At 38.6% G+C, this 22,616-nt stretch overlaps 1 protein-coding gene across 1 annotated transcript in view; it reads left to right on the top strand.

The window, feature by feature from the left end:
- LOC134666919 (cytoplasmic dynein 2 heavy chain 1) overlaps positions 1-22,616 on the top strand; it is a 106,945-nt gene that overhangs the window by 14,708 nt on the left and 69,621 nt on the right. Inside the window, exons 17-25 of the mRNA XM_063524224.1 lie at positions 465-677; positions 1,624-1,876; positions 2,810-2,953; positions 3,648-3,853; positions 6,793-6,908; positions 7,436-7,581; positions 7,759-7,926; positions 9,583-9,741; positions 15,180-15,304. Coding sequence (XP_063380294.1) covers positions 465-677; positions 1,624-1,876; positions 2,810-2,953; positions 3,648-3,853; positions 6,793-6,908; positions 7,436-7,581; positions 7,759-7,926; positions 9,583-9,741; positions 15,180-15,304 — 1,530 coding nt within the window. The remainder of the gene's footprint in view (positions 1-464; positions 678-1,623; positions 1,877-2,809; positions 2,954-3,647; positions 3,854-6,792; positions 6,909-7,435; positions 7,582-7,758; positions 7,927-9,582; positions 9,742-15,179; positions 15,305-22,616) is intronic.

Raw genomic sequence — 22,616 nt, 5'->3', positions numbered from 1 at the left:
ATGGAATTCATTCATAAAGTGGGTATGCACTTTGGCAGTTCGCTGTACAGGTACCTACTTGTGAACAACCTTATAAACGTATTTATGTAAGTACATACCTAACACAGTTGTATGTACCTACGAGTAATAGGTTTGAACTGAACAACTAAACAAACATTTTCATTATCTTGTAGAAGATACCTACATCTTATCAGCCTAAATATGTAAAATAGCCAAGATTTCTTCCACGATTTAGGACTACCGACCCCATACTAATACGAGTATAAATCCCATAGTATTGACCATATTCAACCCGCTGGATATAGCTAAGTACAGGTAAGACTCAGGGGGGCAATTTCGACTCAGGAAAAATTTCAACTAAAAGAAATATATTCCATGTTTTACATTATTAAGTAGAGTGCCATATATGTCCAGATAGCGAATATATAATATTCTGTACCTAAAAATTAAAACCTTATGTTTAGGCACAGCTGGCTCGGAAATAAAGCAGTGAAGCAGCTGGAAGCGGCCATGAGTGCCCTGGAGCGCGCCCGCGAGGCGTGGACGCGGCGCGCCGCGCTCGCGTGCGTGCCCGACCTGGACGCCTTGTGCGGCGAACATCTCACCGAGCCCGCCGACTGGGAGGCTAACTTCAAGGCTTGCAAGGCCTATGGACAGGCGGTCGCGAAGATGGCTTTGTAAGTACATATCTTCAACCTGTATGTTGGAAAGTTATCGAGATGAGGATACGCGGAGCTCCGCGCTTGTTTGCGAACCCGGTCTGGACGCCCTATGTGGAAAAAAGTCTCAAGGAGCCTGCCGTCTGGGAAGCTAACTTCAAGGCTTGTAAGGCATATGGACAGGCAGTCGTGAAATCTGTGTATTTACTGAGTGGTATAAAAATGTGAGTCATTAACAGCTTGCAGTATTTTCTTAGCGAGCATCCTGAATTAGAGATTCTGAGTTTTAATCATTTGGTGCATTTGGCAAAGAATTGTAGTTCCCGTGATATTCAATCTTCTGTAGTCGGTTTCGATTATATTTCCATCAAACTCAATAATTATAACCTCAGCTCATTTCGTAGCGTAGATAAACCTAAGGGCATCAACATAGAAAATATTTTTTTAGCTTGTAAGATTTTATTATTGTATGTATGTTAGTTTGTAAGGTATGTATCTATGGGCCTTAGTTGCCTGATAATAAATGATATTTGATTTTGATAGACTCTTTGGGCATAAAGACTCACACTAATATTTAAACAAGAGCATCAACATCAACATCAACATTTATTCAGCAAATAGGCCACAAGGGCACTTTTACACGTCAACATTGAATTTACATAAAAGCAAAAATAATAACATCAACAATTTTATAAAATAAAACTAACAATTCAATCTAACGTATTACAATTACTAAGAGATGTATATGGTCTCTTAATGTCGAATTACATACAAAATACAGATAAAAAAACACACACAAAAAAAATCTATAATATTTAGAGGTGTAAATGTCTCTAGGTGTCAGAACTATAAGATTATATAGTTTATCAAGTTATCCTTAGAGATGTATAAGGTCTCCAAGAGTCAATATGGCAAAGTGTAAGAGCGATCACGTTCTTATACAGAATTTCGTTTGATATTACAGCGACGACGAGAAAATAGACTGGATAGTGGTGGTAACAGCGACGCTGCGGCACGAGTTCGAAGCGCAAGCCCGCAACCTGTGGAGCTGCCTCATGGTGTCGCTGCAGGCCAGCTGCCGCGCCGACGCCGCCGCGCTCGACGCCTTCATGGCCACCGCCGCGCTCGCGCTCGAGGACAAACAGGTGCCGAGGAACGCCAAGGAGCTGGCGGAGATAAGCGCGAAGCAGCAAGCATTGCGGGAGAAAATGCCTGAGGTTAGACGATATTTTAAAAAAGTTCGAAGTGATGTCCCTAAGACTGTTCTATAGTTCGAAGCGTAAGCCCGCGACCTGTGGAGCTGCCTCATGGTGTCGCTACCGCGCCGACGCCGCCGCGCTCGCGCTCGAGGACAAACAGGTGCCGAGGAACGCCAAGGAGCTGGCGGAGATAAGCGGGAAGCAGCAAGCGTTGCGGGAGAAAATGCCTGAGGATAGACGATATTTAAAAAAAGTTCGAAGTGATGTCCTTAAGACTGTTCTAGGCTTAGAGAATATAACCAAACGGAGTGGTCATTAACAGGCGTTCCCCTCTGTCGAAAAAAGGCGGCCAATGGTCAACCACATGTCAAACACATGTATGGACTGACGTTTATCTGACATGGCTACGTTGACGTTACGTATACATTTGATGTGCCCCTCCCCCGCAAAAAACGGCAGACTATTTTGTACCGAAAATTATAGACATGGCGTCTCCGTTGGTTATATCCTCTAAGGTTCCAGGCAATACTCAAGGTGACAGCACTGTTTGTAGTTGACCGAGCGAATACAAAGCGCGAGCGAGACGTCTCCGTTTCTACTTGGGCAAAAAAGTTTTGGTGTGCCCGGCTATTCTCAACAGATCTATTTTTTTTTGGGCGGTTGCAAATATTGAATGTCCAATTGTATGGCATTTTAGATCCGACGTTCTGAAGTATTTCTCGAAAACACCTTATAAGCATTATCTATTTACATGATTGAATTTGATAAAAATGTGTCATTTGTAATTTTTCTGTCACCTTACTTAAACGCCGTATAATTTTAGAAAGAACAATTCGAGTAAAATTCAAGCTATAATGACATCTTTTACATGACACGGCGGCACACGGTTAGGTTTAATGTATGTGTCATTGTTACATAAGAATTATGATTGTTAAAATTACTTTATTAAAGATGTCGAAGACCGTGGAGAATCTGAAGAAGAAAGGCCACATGCTGCGTACTTGGGGCGGAGATGCCTCCGTCGATGGGACGATAAAAGAGTGGCAGAAGATTCAAGAGTTGATGCAGAGCCAACAACAAATGTTTGAACATCAGGTTTGTATGTATAGTATTTTAAATAGGCCCCGTGCATAAACTATAGGGGGCAGCATAGGAACCGTCAGATTTTTGGCGCGAGGCGTAAATGTCTCGTTCATGCTTCCGATGTAGCCCACAAGATGGCAGAACCTACTCTGCACCAGGAAATGTACCGACGAGAACGGTAGATGGTAGCACTTGCTTTGGACCTTTGGCAATGTAAGTACATGTGCACATATGTTTCCGATTCAGGCCACAAGATGGCAGACCCTCCATCGCGCACGGTCCCTATAGCAAACACTTTTATTTATGAGTGTACTTCTATTCAATTTTCATCAGGCGTTGTAGATTTGAAGAAGATTGTATCACGAGTAATTAAACACTAGTTACAATTGTAGCGTTTTTAAAACTATATTATATCTCGACCATATGATACGACATATTGTACTTTATGTCGATATTATTGAGTGTTTCGTTATATAATTTTCGTTTGAATTTAGAGAATAACACGCAGTGAGCTAATTAAGTACCTATTTAGTAACCCACTAGAAAAGGTAGTTCACAGGGCACGTTTACTATTTGCGTATGTGCGAAATCTGTACGCCTCAAGAATATAACACAAGAATAAAACTTTAAAGTAACCATTGCTCTGACTGTTGTCGTAAAAAGCTTGTTATTAATTGAACTCAGATTTCATATTCTTTGTCTGCAGGCTGAAATAGTAAAATCAAGTTTAAGCGGCGAATGGGACAACTTGAACGGCGGCCTCGAGTCTTGGGCGTCGCGCTGGGCGCAGGCGCGCGCTCGGCTCGACGACTCGCGCGGCGCCACGTACCAGGACATGGTCGACAGGTGTCGCTCCGTGCTCGAGGCGCACGCGCACTGGCTGAAGCTGCAGGCTGATAAGGACGAGTTGCTGTAAGTTTTAGCGCGTCGTATCAAGTCGTGGTCGACAGATGTCGCTCCTTGTTATATGCGCACGCGGCAAACACTGATTTAGATTATATCCTTTAATTTAAAGTAAACTTAAGCTGCACGCGAATTGGCTAAAGTCAGCACTGGCAAGGATGAGTTGCTGAACGTTTCAGATTTATGTGCACCTTCAAAAATGAATTGAAAGAGGTGTGTTTTACCCTCTCATGGTCAACAGATGTCTCTACGTGCTTAAAGCAAGGTGATAAAAAAAGTTGAGTATAGTTTATGATAAGAAAATAAATCTTATGAAAACAACTTGCAAACACGTGCGTCTTTAAAATAAAAAATGAAATTGTCTGTTATGTTACTTCTGCTTTCATCATTATTGATTGAAAGTAATGATTATTGACTACTTACTTTTAGAAATTGTTAAAAAAGTTAGTATTATACTTTTTTAATGTACTTATTGAGGCAACATCTTTCCGTCATCGTCATTAATTTCGTACAAGTTCCACTGTATTTTGTTAAAAAACAAGTCCACAAGAACAGTTCCGATTATTCCCAATACACTTGAGCCCAGCACGTGGGTGTACGAGCCCCGATGAAAATTATTTCGTCTAGTTCCGCGCAACAATTTTGTTTATTTTAATAAATTTAACACATGAATATATAATGACCCAGTAATGGGAACCATAATAGCAATGTTTAATGTAGTTTATTTTGATCGTAGAATAAAATTGCATGAGACTTTTATTGCTGAAAAAAAGGACTTTTCAAAAACGTTGTCCAAATCATATTGTCCTCTCTTACAGCACTGCTGCATGCATGGGCTCGAAACAATATTGTCAGTACATTGGCAGAGCCCTATTGCTTTCCCTGGTAATAGCCCTTTTCACATATGTTGTAATCCTACCCGTCAATAAAAAAATAAAAAAACATTATTTTTTTTCTTTCAGTACAAACGGTATTTCTTGTATTTGGATTTAGTTATTGCAGAGTATTACCATATACAGAGGCGTAGCTAGAGGATATGGCGCCCGGGGCAGACACCAAATTTGCGCCCCCCCCCCCCCCCCCCCCAAACGAAATGAACGTAAGGTGGCCACTGACAAGCCTTCCAACAGTCCAAATAGCGTGGCTGCAATCCAAAATCGGTCCGTGAATGTCAAAAACGTACAATGTTAAAGCTTACGACCCACCTGATGGTAAGCGGTCACCGCATCCTATGGACGTCTACACTCCACTACACTACACTACACATGCGCGTTGCCGACCGTTTTAAAACTTATAAACTTCTTTTTTGGAGATCTCTATACATAGGTACAGCGCGGCTTTGGACTGATTTGAAGGACCCAAGGTGGCATCCAGGTGCTCCTGTCCAAAGGTGACAGCAGTACTCAATATATGGGATCAGTCTACCCCAGAGTAAAGTATGGCGGTGGCCTCCCTTTATTGAGCACACCGAGTTTTTTTTGATACGAGCGCAGCCTACCCAGCAAGGTGGCTACGAAATTATTGGACGTCACTGATGGAGATGTCAACACCGATCGAGGCTCCCAAGTCCCAATACTCCCTGACATGGGAAGGGTTGTGCCTTGAAAAATTAGGTTTTCTTAGCGGTAGATGGGGTATATTCTGATAACCCACGACGAGGATTCTAAAAACAAATTATGGGCGTCAAGGTTTGGACCAGCCTGTAGGTATACAGGGTGGCTAAAAAATAACTGCATTTTCGTTGCCAGGCAGGTTTTTGGATTATACTGAGCAACTTTTACTATTAGTCCAACCCCTAAGTCGCGAAAAAAAATTTGGCTGTTTTCTACATTTTGGCTGGTCCATTTTCTATGGGAAGGTAAACTTTTTTTTCGCGATTTCGGGGTTAGTCCCGTTAAAAGTTGCTCAGTCCCAAAACCCAAAACCTCCCTGGCAACGGAAATTTAGTTATTTTTTTGCCATCCTTGTATAGTACTGTCGTCCGCATATCGATGAATGTCGTCGATAGACAACATGTCACAGATATGCAGCAGCTATTGAAGCAGCCGGCCTAGCCAAGGTTACAATCGCTATCGCTTCGACAACGAAAAGCATTATGTCTCTCTATCACTCTTCCTTATTAGTGTGACAGTGACAGTTGCGTTTCGATCGCTACAGAGCGTAAGCGATTGACATCTTGGCTACGCGGCCAGGTTCCGTCTACTACGGCTCATATGCGCCTGCCGGACAAAGGGCTAGCGATCCATTTGCATAGGTAGTCTCTTGGAGAGTCCATAAGATGGTAACTTCGACAGGAGACCTCTAACGGAAAAGACGCGCTAACACGGGACACAACTCTGAAGCACTCGGCCCGCTCACCTTATAAAACGAAAGCATAGCAACTCCCGCCTTGATGGAAGTTTCTTGCATAGATTATTCGCACTGCGGGATGTCGGGCGGTAGGGCGCTACCGTCGTCTGTCAAGGTCGAGTTCGAGGCAAAAAGAGTAAGAGTAAAAGATCGGCTTTCTCTTTTGCGCTGTGGGCCAGAATACCATCCGCATTTCACACTTCACAGTGGTGGTAAATATGACTGACAAAAGTTTCCCTGCTGCCTTTTAGCAAGGCGGAGAGGTACAGGTCTTTTGCTCATTTTGGCGCCCCCCCTTGGACGGCGCCCGGGGCACGTGCCCCCTCCAACCCCCCCCCTAGTTACGCCTCTGACCATATAAAATTAAATTACATTAGTATAAGCATTAAATATTAGTAATTTTTAAACAAAAACATTATTTTTGAACAAACGTGAGAACCTCAAAAAATGGGGTCACTAGACGAAAACATATGCATAGGGGGTCGTACTGTCGTAAGTATAAAAGTCATATTCGTGTTAGTCGCCCTAAGAACCAAAAGTCCTTTTGATGTCGCGTCAATCTGTACATGAGTCATCTTAACATGTAGTTTATCTTGTAGGAAGGAATGCGAGAAGTTCAACATGGCACCGACCGTATCTGGCTCGTGGGAGCAAGCTGAAAAACTTATTACGGAAGATATGAACCTTTGGACGGTGATGAAAGAGTACAATGAAGGTAGCTATTTTTATTAACCGACTTCAAACAGTCGGGATCTTTGTTTATTTCAGAATTTTTAGGGTTCCGTATTTGATGTATGATTTCGCGGAGACTGATTATACACCTATAGTAATTTGGATATTTTATAATAAAGTTAAAATGGATCTGCTGTTTTGTGAAGTCATATTCTTATTTATTTATTTATTTAAACTTTATTGCACAAAGTATATACAAAAATGCACATATGGCGGACTTAATGCCAAATGGCATTCTCTACCAGTCAACCATAGGGCCAAACAGACATCTACAATTGGTTATTGGTTGGTTATTTATGGTTACTTTTAACTTCTGATCAGATGGAAAGTATCTTAAGTAGGTAATTGGAGGTAGCTTAGGATACCGTCTCATAGATAAAAGCTTACGGATTACACTTTTTATATATTTATTTCCTAATGTCACGACATACTGGTCTTTAAGACCACGCCTAGCCAGGCCTACAAGATATTGAAAAAACTTAAAAACCCTAACCTATTCTTATGTTGTAGATTTTGAATCTATCGCTGAACAGGACTGGATTGTATTCCACAAGAAACTACATCTGCTCGATGACTTCACGTCCAAATGGAGCTCGAAACTGGAACCGTATACAACAGTCACTTTATATTTGAAGCAGGAACTTGATAAGTATTCTGTAAGATTACGTTTTGCTTCGGTTAAATTCATCAATATTGAAATAGAATCGAAAATAGCAAAATTGGACCTTTTTGATGTCTTTTTGTCTAAAGTTACAAACATTTGCTTTCTATAGTAAGAAATGGGTAGTCTTATAGTTGTTAATATGTATATTTAACCCTACGGCTTGTTGAAGGATTTGACAACATTACTGAAGTATCTTCGCGGCACCGACTTCACCGAGCGTCACTGGCACGAGGTCTACGGTATATTAGAAATGGAATACAAAAAACCAGAGAGTCTCCAAGTGAAGGACCTTTTGAGTGCTGCGGCCAATATAAAGAGGCACATCAAACTTCTGCAGGTATCCAATGTTTCAGCGGCTTGATACAATTATTGTATAAGATCCACTTGCACCATTCCACTAACCCGGGGATTAGGCGGTAAAACCATTAACCTAGTGTCAATTTGTACTGGTATCCATGGTAACTCCAGGTTTAACCGGTTAACCCCGGGTTAGTGGAATGGTGCAAGTGGGCCTTGGATATGTAAAGGGCCTCTAAGGGCCAATACAGATGTACAGCAACCCGACTGAAATTTATATGACTGCACGTCAGCTGCAACGTCGGCGTTGCAGTTGCAAGTTGCAGTCCGTCTGTCAGCCCTAAGACAAAATCATGCTTCGAATTTGACAAGTGTATAGATGCGCTGTATGGCTTCGTAATGCGGTAACTCAGGTTGCCAAAAATAATGTATAACAATTCAGTTACCACAAAACATAGCGCCTTCTTCAGCTGTCCAACTCAGAGGCACGATTTTTTCTTACCCCTTATTCATAACACTTTGCAAGCCTCAATTACTCAATTTACATTTTATCCCTTACACGAATAGTTAAAGGCGATGAGAAAGTATTATTACATACACAAGTAAAAATCTAACCCCCTTATTCATAAACGTCTACTAAAGTTGACAAGCCGATAATAATCGTTTGTCTCTTTCGATCATACTAATACGTTGGAAAGGGACAAACGATTTTTATCGGCTTGGCAACTTTAGCAGACGTTTATGAAAATTATGAATAAGGGGGTAAGAAGATAAGGCTTTTAATTTTTCGATGTGTTTTGTGTGTGCTTTGCCTCGTCGTCACGGTGCCCGTCGGCCATCTATTCGAGTGGATATATTTTCGGCAGCAATGTTTTGCACAGATTTTCGCGTTTTAGTTCTTCTAGCTTTGTCTATATATACATTGAAGAAAAGATAAGCATTGAATACAGGCAGAATAGTAGCGTCCTATTCATAGTGGGTGAAGTTATAAAAAACCTATTGTTCATCCGTGTCAATGACTGATAGTCCGGCACGGGATGACGGTTTATGCATTCACATAAATAGTAACGGTACAGCACTTAAACTAGCATGTACTTTGTTATTTCATGTCTTTCTAATGTCGATTCATTTTCTTACTGTAAGAAATCAACATGGGCCAGCATCTTAAAATAATATTCAGAAAACAGAGGTGTTAAATTTCTGCATCGTAGTTTTGCTAATTAATACTACTGATATTCAGGATTTATTTTCTTCTCTAGGTATAAACTTACTTTGTGCATGGTTGCCATAAAACTATATGTACATACTATAAGGTCTGATTAGATCCTTGAGTAAGTTGAGCTTTAATTTGGGGTTCTTAGTGAAGTAAAAAGAGTAGTAAATTATAGATAGTTGATTCATAAATATGTATACTTAACCTTAATTATTAAACATTGCAATAAGGTGACAAAATGTAAATCCTGTGTCCCTAGTGAAAAAAGGTATAAGTCTCGGGCAGCGCGGTTGTAAATGGGTATAAGTTCCAAGTAACACCTGTGCCCTTTTACTCCTAAGCTGCGTGAGACTTGTACCCTTTTTCACTGGGCCCACAGGTATACATATGAACCCGATATTTTGAAGTCCATAAATATTCGTCTATACAAAACTCCCAATTAGTATACTTTCGAATATCTAACGTTAGATTATTTTCATCTAGAAAATAAGTGCAAGCGCGTCCAATGAATCGGCGATCCGAAGCGCGCTGAACGAGCTAGAGCTGTGGTTCGCGGGCGCGCGCCTCGCCATCACCTACTACAGCGACAAAGCCAAGCGGCCCGTGTCCATTGTCAAGGACTTCAAAGAGATACTCACTAAGGTGCGTTTTAGTTTTTTTTTATATACTACGTTGGGTTGGCACACATACCTAGAACATACTACCTCAAAATATATGAAAAGTAGGTATATTCGGAGAAAAGGTTCACCTGTATAACCCACCATTACTAATAATCTATGTCTGATTGTGTTAACTATCGCGCTACTTGTTGTTTGAATACTCGTAACTCAGTGAACGCATATATTTAGTATGGAAACCGCCTTTAGGAACATTACCGTTCAAATTCTCGGGCCAAATTAGCACACATACAAAATCACGCCTACATTTAAATAAGACGACGCGTTTACAGAGCCTGTAATCAAAGCTGGTAAACAAAATAATAGTCATCTTTATTACACTAATGGTACATAGCTAAGTGTAGATGAAATGCATATAATGTCAATAACTACCAATCAGCGACATTAATCCGCTAATAACCTTCTTGCTGTACGTACTGGCCGCTGAGAGTTTGCGGTTCATATTTGATTAGAATATGACTTGGACAGGGATAGGTTTATGCCATACATTGAAGAACCAGTCAAATAATTCACGTATAATAATTTAATGCAGATTAAAAGATAACTAGTTAAAATGTTGTTATGAAGTGACAGACTAACTCAACATAAGTAAATATATCATTGTTGTATAAATGTATTGCGCTATAATAAGTATTTTGTATATTTTATTATAAATTTGTATGGCAGTGCGAAGTCACGTTCAGGTATAATAGTCTGTCCGTTTTTCTAAGATCAAGTACGCCATTGTAAATGTATGGTAAACTTGATCTTAGAATTCGGACTGGCTATACAGCCTGCAAAATTTACATGGGTACACGAATCGGGTCAAAAATATTTGAATAGGCGGAGTCACAATAAATCCCCACTTTCAGTTCCAATGGAAATATTTTATATGTATATAGCCGGTCAAGCAAGTTTGTCAGTAGAAAAAGGTGCTAAATTAAAATTTTGTATGGGACCACACCCGTTCGCGCGCTTACATTTTCTAAATTTGCCGCTCTTTTATACTGACGGAAATGGCTTGAGAGAGAACCTACATATATGTGACGGTAGAGGGTGGATTCGAATGATCAACATTTTCAGATAATGTGTGTATTTGTTAAATTAATTCAGTGGAAGTGTATCTACATATAGGAGACCGGGCATGATTATCTCACGAGTTATATCTCATGAATAGAACATATTCTAGATATCTTTCCAGGCATCCACTTAATTTCATGTCTCTCTAATTGGACAGCTTTTTCCATAGTTCTCTGCGAATAGCATCTTGTGGGAATCTGAATGGAAAGTAATGTAAAATGATAATATCAAAGGGTCTAGCCGTGTTTGTATGGGGCATCGGCCCCAGAAGCCAAATTGATTGCCGTTTTGCCAATTTATTAGGCCAGATATAAGATGCTATTTCACCAAAAAAATAACCCTAAAATGCTGCAGGTTTTTGAGAAAATTAAAAAAAAAGAAAATTGGTTTTCATTTTTTTTTATCTAAACTACCGAACCGATTTTTTTGTAACTTATACACATTATGTAAGTAATCTAGATAAATTATTAAAAAAAAAATGGAGTTTCAAATATTCTTATAACTAGTAATATTTTCACTTTTAATTTTTCAAAAATTTTTTTTTTATGTTTCCGAAATAGGGACACCCACCAATTTTGGGTATTTTATGTATAAATTAATGTTCTATAACATATATTTTTTTCAAAAATATTCATTTGGCTCAACAGGGTAAAAATACCGTATGTATGTATGTAATGTATGAACAGACACAACCGGGAGAACTCCCGGTCCCATATCGACCACCGCGCCGCTCTGTACGAATTTGAATTTCGAACGTAACAAATTGCTAAAATGGACTATATTATTATTGGCTGTATGCGGCTTGCTTGTCGTCGCGTCACGAAATTAAAAAATAAAAAGGCGGGAAACGCGGCTCACTAAAAAGTTCCGTTTTAATATGAGCTGCGTTGATATTGATCTTGCAATGGAAAAAAACCGGGCAAGTGCGAGTCGGACTCGCGCACGAAGGGTTCCGTACCATAATGCAAAAAAAAACAAAAAAAAGCAAAAAAAAAACGGTCACCCATCCAAGTACTGACCCCTCCCGACGTTGCTTAACTTTGGTCGAAAATCACGTTTGTTGTATGGGAGCCCCATTTAAATCTTTATTTTATTCTGTTTTTAGTATTTGTTGTTATAGCGGCAACAGAAATACATCATCTGTGAAAATTTCAACTGTCTAGCTATCACGGTTCGTGAGATACAGCCTGGTGACAGACGGACGGACGGACGGACGGACGGCCGGACGGACAGCGAAGTCTTAGTAATAGGGTCCCGTTTTACCCTTTGGGTACGGAACCCTAAAAAGGAGATTATACACAAAATATTTTCAAAATCTCCAAGATCGTTACATTACTAAAGTCGCACCAAACAAAGTCTGCAGCGGATTTGATAGCCCACGCAGTGTAAGTGTTAAGTGTACGTCATAATTTCATAGAAGTTTGACGTTTAAAATGACACTTGCACTGCGTGGGCTATCAACATCGCTGCAGACTTTTTACGGTCTAACTATACGTTCTTAGCAATATCTGCAAACGGGTTCGAGAATATGCGATTGATTATATAGAAAAAAGCCCGCTGTCCTTAGAGGAAAACGTAAGCTCTTATAGGATCACTCGTGCGTCTGTCTGTCTGTCCGTCTGTCACAGCCTATTTTCTCGGAAACTACTGGACCAATTAAGTCGTAATTTGGTACACATATGTAAATTCGTGACCCAAAGATGGGATATTTTTATATAATTTTAAAATACATAGGTTCGAAGTTATTTAAGAAAATCGCGAAAAAATGACCATTCCCCCCCTTTAATTCCGAAACTACTGAGTCTAAAATTTTGAAAAAAATACTCACAATAGTTATTTACCTCTAGATGACAGGAAAACCTATTAAAAATGTGCAGTCAAGCGTGAGTCGGACTTATGTACGGAACCCTAGAAACGCGAGTCCTAATCGCACTTGGCCGGTTTTTTAATTTCGTGACGCGACGACAACCAAGCCGCATACAGCCAATAATAATAATATTATTATTATTGGCTGTATGCGGCTATTATAGACTATATTATAGTCCATTTTAGCAATTTGTTACGTTCGAAATTCAAATTCGTACAGAGCGGCGCGGTGGTCGATATGGGACCGGGAGTTCTCCCGGTTGTGTCTGTTCATACATTACATACATACATACGGTATTTTTACCCTGTTGAGCCAAATGAATATTTTTGAAAAAAATATATGTTATAGAAAATTAATTTATACATAAAATACCCAAAATTGGTGGGTGTCCCTATTTCGGAAATATAAAAAAAAAAAATTTGAAAATTAAAAGTGAAAATATTACTAGTTATAAGAATATTTGAACCTCCATTTTTTTTTAAATAATTCATCTAGATTACTTACATAATGTGTATAAGTTACAAAAAAATCGGTTCGGTAGTTTAGATAAAAAAAAATGAAAACCAATTTTCTTTTTTTTTTAATTTTCTCAAAAACCTGCAGCATTTTAGGGTTATTTTTTTGGTGAAATAGCATCTTACATCTGGCCTAATAAATTGGCAAAACGGCAATCAATTTGGCTTCTGGGGCCGATGCCCCATACAAACACGGCTAGACCCTTTGATTATTAATTTGAATGAATGAGGTAGTTTTTTTACAGCTCCATCTCATGAAATAAAAAAGGAAAATACAAATCTGTAAGAAAGAATTCATTACCTACTACATTTATAATTATATAGAAAATACCTAAACCAAGCACAAGTTAATAAAATAGTCTACTTCATTTGGCATAACACCATCCCTATTATCCTCGCAAATTAAAAAGTCGTATGTTGTTATGAAAGTCGTATGCAGTTGTTACGTTTTAGCTTAGCACGGTAGTATTGAAAACAAATCGTCATGTTTATTCCAAATTTTACTGAAGTTATCTGTTTGCTACAAGTGAAAAGTGATTCCACTATCCTTGGTATGAACTAAAATAACTTCTGCACCACTTCACGACACATGAAAACATTTTTAATTACAAAAAAACGTTGTTTTTATAAATCAATTTAGCCATCCGTCACTGACTGTCATCTCGGACGAACTGAAGTTGCGAATCGAATAGTTTGTAAGCACCGCCTACAATCGAATAGTTTACGTTGGGTCATAACTAAGCGGACAGAATACTTCCATGTATATCAGTTCGCTGTCGTAACTCTACCTAGAGGACAGGCACTGCCTCTTGGTTTATGTTATTCGAGTACCTGCTTATGTCTTATGTTTAATACTTATGCTCAATATCATATATGTACTGAAATAAAGATTTACTTTACTATATGTGTGTGCATTGTGTATTATGTAACTACTACATTTTTAAAAGCGTTTTGTATTTAGTTCCCCATCTGTTTCATTCAACAGGGCTAAAAAGGCTAAAAATTAACCGCAATTAAATATCAATGAAAAAAAGTTGTCCTTATAGGTCCTAATAAATTGCACTCTCGTATTTAGTTTGTGTAATTATTAGAGGTGATTGTAACATTTGTAACTATCCGGGGTGCGATGCGATATAAATTATAATATTTATAATCTATCTATCTATCTATATAGCCTTTTATTTCCGATCTTCGGGTTCAAAGGTTTTTTTAAATGTTATCGTTTTTAAGGATTCCGTACCCAAAGGGTAAAACGGGACCCTATTACTAAGACTTCGCTGTCCGTCCGTCCGTCCGTCCGTCTGTCACCAGGCTGTATCTCACGAACCGTGATAGCTAGACAGTTGAAATTTTCACAGATGATGTATTTCTGATGCCGCTATAACAACAAATACTAAAAACAGAATAAAATAAAGATTTAAATGGGGCTCCCATACAACAAACGTGATTTTTGACCAAAGTTAAGCAACGTCGGGAGTGGTCACTGGTCAGTACTTGGATGGGTGACCGTTTTTTTTTTTGCTTATTTCTTTTTTTTGCATTATGGTACGGAACCCTTCGTGCGCGAGTCCGACTCGCACTTGCCCGGTTTTTTTTTACAAAATGTCCCGCAGTTCGGTGTGCCTCTTGGCATAGGCCTCCTCCAACCTTCTCCACTGTACTCTGTCTTCTGCAACTCTGGACAAGTAGGGCCCCAAGGTTAAGCGGATTTCATCTACCCATCTTGTTTTCGGATGTCTTTGTTTTCTACTTCCGTTGGGTACCATAGGGTAACTTGTTTGCTCCATTTGTCTAATTTGCATCTCAGCATGTGTCCTGTCCACCCCCACTTTAGATGGTCTATCCGACTTAGTATGTCCATAACCTTAACCAAGGTTAGGTAATATTTATAATACATGTGGTTTACATGTTGATGTATTTTTTTCGTGAAAATGACCCTTATGCTGAATTTTGTGATGGTAGATCGAAGAGCAGCAGTGGGTGGTGTCGTCGGTCGGCGCCGACGCCGGCGACGCGTGCGCCGCGTGGGACTCGAGGCTGCGAGCGGCGCGCCAGCTCGTGAGGGCTGCGAGCCATGCGCAAAGAAGGTTAGTGATTATACCACATAATAAACAATAGTAATAGGTAAAGAAGACTCACTCTCTAACAAAACGCGTCTGTTACGATCAGGACTTATGGCTTGCCACCAAAATTGGTGTAGGACGGATGTAATTTTAGCTACCTGTTGCAAAGCGACGAAATCGCGGAGTGAGCCACGCTCGCTTATACCTTACCTTGTATAAAAAAAAACAAATGAAAGCTTTGAGCATAGGATTTCGCTTGGAACGCTCGAGGTGAGGCTCCGAGGGGTCGGCCTATATAGAAGCTTTGCATTCGAGTTCACTCAGATTAATTGGAAAATATATATTGTGTCTCATGTAGGTATAACACGAGGTTATCGTCGGGCGTATGGTTGTGGTCACGGATGTTAGTAATATTTCTTAGTTTTCTACATACCCTAATGATTTTTAAAAAGCTACTTTTTAAATACTTACCTACTCATTTACTTTCTAGAAACACATACATGATTTAACCAGTGGTTGTTGGTTACGTGCCATATTCGGTTTACACTGTTTATGTAACTAATTAATTACCCTCTATTAATAGTCAAATACCCGATGACCCGGGGACCCGGGTATGTCCTTAAACTACGTCCAGGATCCGGGTATGTCCTTAAACAACGTCCAAGACCACCGGTGGACGGGCAGCAGCGTCCCTCAGATTCGGTGTACTCGACTGCGATCGCCAACCCGCCTGCCAAGCGTGGCGATTATGGCATTCACCCCCCAAAAAAGGGGGAGGCCTATGTTCAGCAGTGGACGTCTTATGGCTGAGATGATGATGATGATGATGAATAGTCAAATATGTTACGATGTGAACAATGTGGTGGATTGAAGGATTCGCGTTCCGTCGGACTCGGAAACCACGCAACACGTGTGGAGCAGATGGGTGCATCACGGCAATCGTTTGTCCCAACTAAACCATGTTATTGCATATTTAGCGTTTCGCTGTTATAAAGCCATTCCTTCGTTTGTATTGATGTAATTCCTACTGATTATTTAATTTACTTGCATCGGACAAAGTCCATTTTAGTAACCTTAAATCCTAAGTTAAATTATTATTTATCTAGGACGAATTATCATAATTACATAAACTCCTTGAGGATGGAATTCCAGTACTTCTAAATGGCACTAGTTGGGTACTCTTACACCAGATTATCAGGGAGGCTGCTCCATTTGCGTATTAAAATAATCGAAATAGAGCTTGATGCGTAGTAATCCTAATAACCTGAATTGGTTATACTTGACGCTCAGAGCATTAAATCTCAAGTCAAATGTCTTCTTTGTATAGTCCGTGTACAGGCTAACGGTTAAAGGTCTGCCAAAACAACTTAAAATCAGGATAAATAAGAGAAGCATCTTTTATTTTGCTCGTAGCAAGATAAACCGTATGAGAAAAATCCTTCTACGAAAGTATTTTTAAGTTTATTTGATTTATGCATTCGTTGGTCGTTTTCATTAATCATTACGAACGGACGTGCGCGGAGCCGAAGCCAACTTTAAAATACTATAGACATGAAAGGAGCGGGAGTTAGTACTGGGCTTTTAAAAATATGTTACTTAATCTGCCTCGATAACAGAGGTCGTCGCCCTGAGATTTTAATAGTATCACGTGACGTGAAACAAGTTCCAAAATTAGGCAACTGGCTGTAACCATTATCTCACATCCTACATTTTTAATCGCTCTCAGCTTCTCGCCTAGCTATTCGGTAGGGGGAGTCCAGGAGACTGGCTCATATGGGAGAATTCACGACTACAAAAACATTTTTTTTATTCAATACATTTTTTTACCAATTTACGGCATAAATATATCGGCACTACTTTGAAAAAAACTCGTATCTTGTTCTGTCAATCAAATGAAAAAAAAAGTGATATCTATAGTGGTATGGGATGCATACAGAGTTACTGCCTTTCAACTTTAAGTAGCAGTGAGATACGAGATTTTTTCAAAGTAGTGCCGATATGCTGCTGAAACATGTGACGACTGCGACGACCCCGGTTTTAAAATAATAAAAAGTTATATTAATACACTGTTGATTATGTTGTTTTTACAATTTAATACATAATACGCTTTTTGTCTACTTTTGAAACCCAATTTCTGTTTAAATAAACAGGTTATTATTACGCTTTTCTCGAGTTTGTTGTAGTAGGTACCGGTACTTACATTATTCTCTTCTAAGAAACCATACATTCCCACGATTAAACCCGATTATCTACCCCGCATTTCTATACGCGGACACTCGAAGCCGAACCATATATGGCTTCTTTATTACTTTAACCAATCGATGCGCACTGCCATGTCGATTCCAGATGCGAATGACATGGCGGCATCCTTTCTATTTATGTTCAACAAAAAGTATGTATCTATTTTCAATACTATACTTCGTTTTTTTTAGCATTAGAAATTAGGTAAACAATCTTGATGTGTCTTTTAATTGAAAAACACATTTTAAAAATAAGTTACGGCAAATATGTAACAAATATGAATCTAATACGATCATTTATATTCTTCTGCTTTCATAAGTAATAGTTTTTGATTTATAAAAAGCGTTTTTCAATTAAAAGACATGCCAAGATCGCTTACCTTCTTGCAAGTTCTTTCTAATGCTAAAAAAAACGAACAATAAGAATACATAAATAAAAAAACTACACTACAACAACTATTTTTTTTTTCAACAGTTTTCTGCAAATCTTGAGAACACTCAAATTTAGGCTTTACATACATACAACTTTTTTTTTTCAAACGGTTGCTGATTAAACTAAGATATGATATGACTGACTTAATGTATGAAGACTTAATGTGTGATGTGATTGTTTACCTCTTACAATCCACACGATGTATAAGCACAAGCATCGTATTAACTCAGCGTCCAGATAGTTTATAAACATACAAGCACTAACAACTATTTATTTATTTAGCCTTTGCTGCAAAGTAACCCGATACTGCAAACGGGGAAAGTGTCGACGGTGTCTCTTAGCTTCCGTCTCCTTAATAACGCATGGAACCATAATACGTTACGACACAGGCGAGTTGACGATTGTTGCTGCATAGTGCATATATTATAGTAGGTAGGTACTGCAGGGAACCGGCGAGGACTAAACTTACAGAGCAACAGTTTCATACAACCGAGTAGTGATTACAAACCGATTCACATTTGATTAATTCGATTTGTTGAACACTTTTTGTATGGGTGTCTTATTGGATATTTTATGTAATTCTCGTAATTATACTCAAAATATTGCTTCTGTAATTAAATGTATGTCATAGTTAAATGTATTAAATTAGTAAGAAAAGAAGTAAACTGTGACGCTCTTATTTTATAACCCGTAACTCAAACGGAACTTTTATAGTAGGTATAGCCACATTTTTGTAACGATTAAAAAATTTATATCGTAGTCGACCAAACATGAGCCCATATTTAATTAATTACTAGCTCTAGGCAAGCAAACTTGTTATAAGTAGTCATATTGTAATAGAATACAAGACATCCGTAGATAGAATTTTCAAATGGCATCATCTCCGATCAAATGACAAATTATTTGATCTGAGATGATGCCATACATACCTATTGTTTTAAAACAATGTTAATAAAACAATAAGTATGCAGCAGTTCCTCTGTCAGATTAGTCCTCTGTGGCATAACAGCCCGATATAGAATGACTACTCGAATTAGACTCGCCTTCCTTGTTTACTAGACTATTTTCTGAGGTGCCCTTTTAGTTCCTTTATTTAGGTCTCAGTATGAAAGTCAGACCAAATTGCACTGATATTTGTTCAGACGGCTTAAGATTATTTAAAAAATGTTTTACATAAAACTATTAGCTCGACATGTAATGGACTTGTCAAACGTCTTTTATCAGAAAATTTTAAATAAAGTTCTGTGAGCCTAAAAATTTGTAATTTCTCTTATTTAATTCCTTCGATATTTTGCTACGCTCAACTTGGTTTACTTTTAAGTATTTTTAGTGTAGTATTTAAACATAACCGTTTAATGTGGTGTGATAAAACGCAGCGATTCGGCGGCACATAGGCCGCTTATCAGTCGACCTCTAACACCATAACCGCCTTTTCAGAATGAACCCTTATCGTCCAGCGTTCATTCACAGCAACCAAGATTTTTATCTAATTATTTATGGGTCTATGACGTGCATCGCGACAAAGACAAACCGTCCTTAAAGATTGAAAAATAAATGATTATTTCATTTTCATGCTTCTAATTCCGACCCATGCGTATGTAGATTACCTACAGACTATCACACACCAGTAAGTATACCTACTGTTCTTAAAATTAACCATCCTATTTTATCATTGTTAACTGTATGTATTATTGACATTATTGTGTTATGTGAGAGTTACTTTTTAAAGTTTAGTTTAGACTATCTTAACTAGTGGCTCTGTGAGTAAAATTTATGATGAAGTAATATAAATATTATAGAACCACCTCACAAAATTTGACGAGAATTGATTGAGATTTTTTTTTTTGTAATTTATCTTATTATAAATTCCAGCTACAAAGAAAATCTATGCAAAACACATAGCAGGTTACTATGTCAGTTTATGTAGAGTACATAATAGAAATATCCTTATTAGTACAAAATATTATGTAAGTAGGCACTACTCGTAATACAATTTAACTTGTTTCTATTCAACTTGACTCTGATAGTGCGAGGTTATCGCCGAAAATGTTGAAACGGATACCATTTGTCTATTAACAATGCTGAATTAGAACTATGTATTTAGTTAAACTTTGATTCTCAGGTTTATAACTAGTTTTAAGTACAATTTTAACAAACGCTTCACCTGGCGTAAAATACCACGATTTATAAGTAGGTACCTATGTACAATGTAATGAAAAAATATTCGTATTTTTGGTTCGATTTAAATAATTCGGTAAATTTGCGGCAACTTTCCCGTGACATTTAGAACCCCTTACCATAATACCGCGAACGACAGTGACCTATTAATCTCAAAATGCCAAAAGGCTCGTTTTCTCTCCTATAGTGGTAGTGTGATAACTCCGTATTAAGCTGGATTGCTATAATTATCTAACTTTAACTTCTTTTACAAAAATAATTGAGTCAGTCATCGATCTTACTCTCCAACAAAAAGATTCAAGTAGGTAGTTATTACATTTTGTGTAAAATAATCATCTAAATTTTATGTAGCACGAACACTAATTGCGCCATACTGTGAAGTGAGAACCCGTAGGATCACTTGCGTGGACTGAACCGGAATGTTCAATGCGTTTTAGACATGCTTTGTTCCGCCAAGGCTTACTCGTATGTCCAGTTCATTGATCAAGGGTTGCTTTGCCCTCGCAATGTGTTGAAACCCTCTGTTTCGCTTTCTCTTTGTTAATTTCTATCAATGGAGTCATCGTGAATACTCAGAAATGTATTGCAGGAAGGTACTTAAGTATGTCGAGTAAATGTCGATTCAAAATGTATTCGGTATATTGTAAGATCTTTAGTTTAACTTATTTGCAGAAGGCAAAATCTAATCTTAAATAAATTATTTTGAAAATTTCTCGAGGAACGAAGGCAATGTTCTATGCAGTTACCTATACAATAAATATTACTAGGACGAAAATGCACCAACAAAATAGTTTATTCGCTCCGAGGTATATTCGTTCATTGATTTTGCGTAGATCATGAAATATCAAGACACTTTTTACCTATTCAAGTGTTCGTTTGGTATTTATCTTGATATTAGGTTTGGACCCGGGCCGAGTGCTTATCGTGGACGGATGTGTAGGGCGGAAGGCCAACGGCTCGGTCCTGTTATATACTGCCACCCACATCACTAAGTAGTAACCAGCAAAAGTCTGGCCTCCAGCCACGCAAACTTACTAGGGAACCTCGAGTCAAGTTACTCTAGGGATGAACTCACAGTCGAGAACAAACTGTGCCGTGAATAGCTAGGCTGCTGACAGTATCACACGAACCGACTGACCAACAGCAACAGAGAGCCCGCCATTTTGTGTGTTCCCATTCCGTTTAACTACTTACCTAATTATTTAATTTATTTAATATAGGGCTGTATGAGGCAAAAAAGTCAGAAATGTGCATCAAATGAGGAGCTCATTTTAAATTAGACATTAGATTGTAATATGTTAACACCAAATAAAATAAAATATTCTTCTAAGCTTCTAGGTTTTGATTTGTATCTCAGTGACACAAACCTTACTTCTTGAGTTAGAGACATTACCAAACTATGTAAAACTTGGTAATTATTGATAAATAACTTCATATTAAATTTGGCAAATCCAGACAAGTGACGCTTACCTTTTTTTTACATAATTAAGAGGAAAAGGGAAACCGCCGGTTTTCCTTTTAAACGTATTTTTCTCTCTGGACTGGATATTAACATTACTGAAAGTATGTTTACACTATTTTATGTACCTAACTACCGTCGTTTGATTTTTTATTAATTTTAAAGAAAAACAAATAACTAGAGGTAGGTATATAATAATTAAAAATACGAAAAAAATTCTATCAGCCCCTTTGATGTCTTCGAATATATAGGTGTGGTCGATATGCATCAAATTGTGTCAACATATTTTCAATAATGTTAATATCCAGAGAGGAAAATAGGCACTATGTTTATAAGGGAAGGCTTTTTCTGGTCGGTCGTCCACAGAGGCGTAGCTAGAGGATATGGCGCCCGGGGCAGACACCAAATTTGCGCCCCCCCCCCCCCCCAAACGAAATGAACGTAAGGTGGCCACTGACAAGCCTTCCAACAGTCCAAATAGCGTGGCTGCAATCCAAAATCGGTCCGTGAATGTCAAAAACGTACAATGTTTAATATTAGGATGCCGTCCATTTGGATGAATCCATTGTAACGGCATCCATTTGGAAGGCTCGTCAGTGGCCTGCTTAATGAAACGAAAGGGTTATTTTTTGCTTTAATAAGTTTACTTTTAATGTAGACAAATACAGTGTAGGTACCTATGTTTTTTTAGTACCTCGGTGGCCAACAAGCTTACGACCCACCTGATGGTAAGCGGTCACCGCATCCTATGGACGTCTACACTCCACTACACTACACTACACATGCGCGTTGCCGACCGTTTTAAAACTTATAAACTTCTTTTTTGGAGATCTCTATACATAGGTACAGCGCGGCTTTGGACTGATTTGAAGGACCCAAGGTGGCATCCAGGTGCTCCTGTCCAAAGGTGACAGCAGTACTCAATATATGGGATCAGTCTACCCCAGAGTAAAGTATGGCGGTGGCCTCCCTTTATTGAGCACACCGAGTTTTTTTTGATACGAGCGCAGCCTACCCAGCAAGGTG

Source organism: Cydia fagiglandana, chromosome 8 (assembly GCF_963556715.1).
Source record: "Cydia fagiglandana chromosome 8, ilCydFagi1.1, whole genome shotgun sequence".
Classification (NCBI taxonomy): domain Eukaryota; kingdom Metazoa; phylum Arthropoda; class Insecta; order Lepidoptera; family Tortricidae; genus Cydia; species Cydia fagiglandana.
The sequence above is the reverse complement of the archived record's forward strand: the minus strand, read 5'-3'. Positions and strand labels throughout refer to the sequence as shown.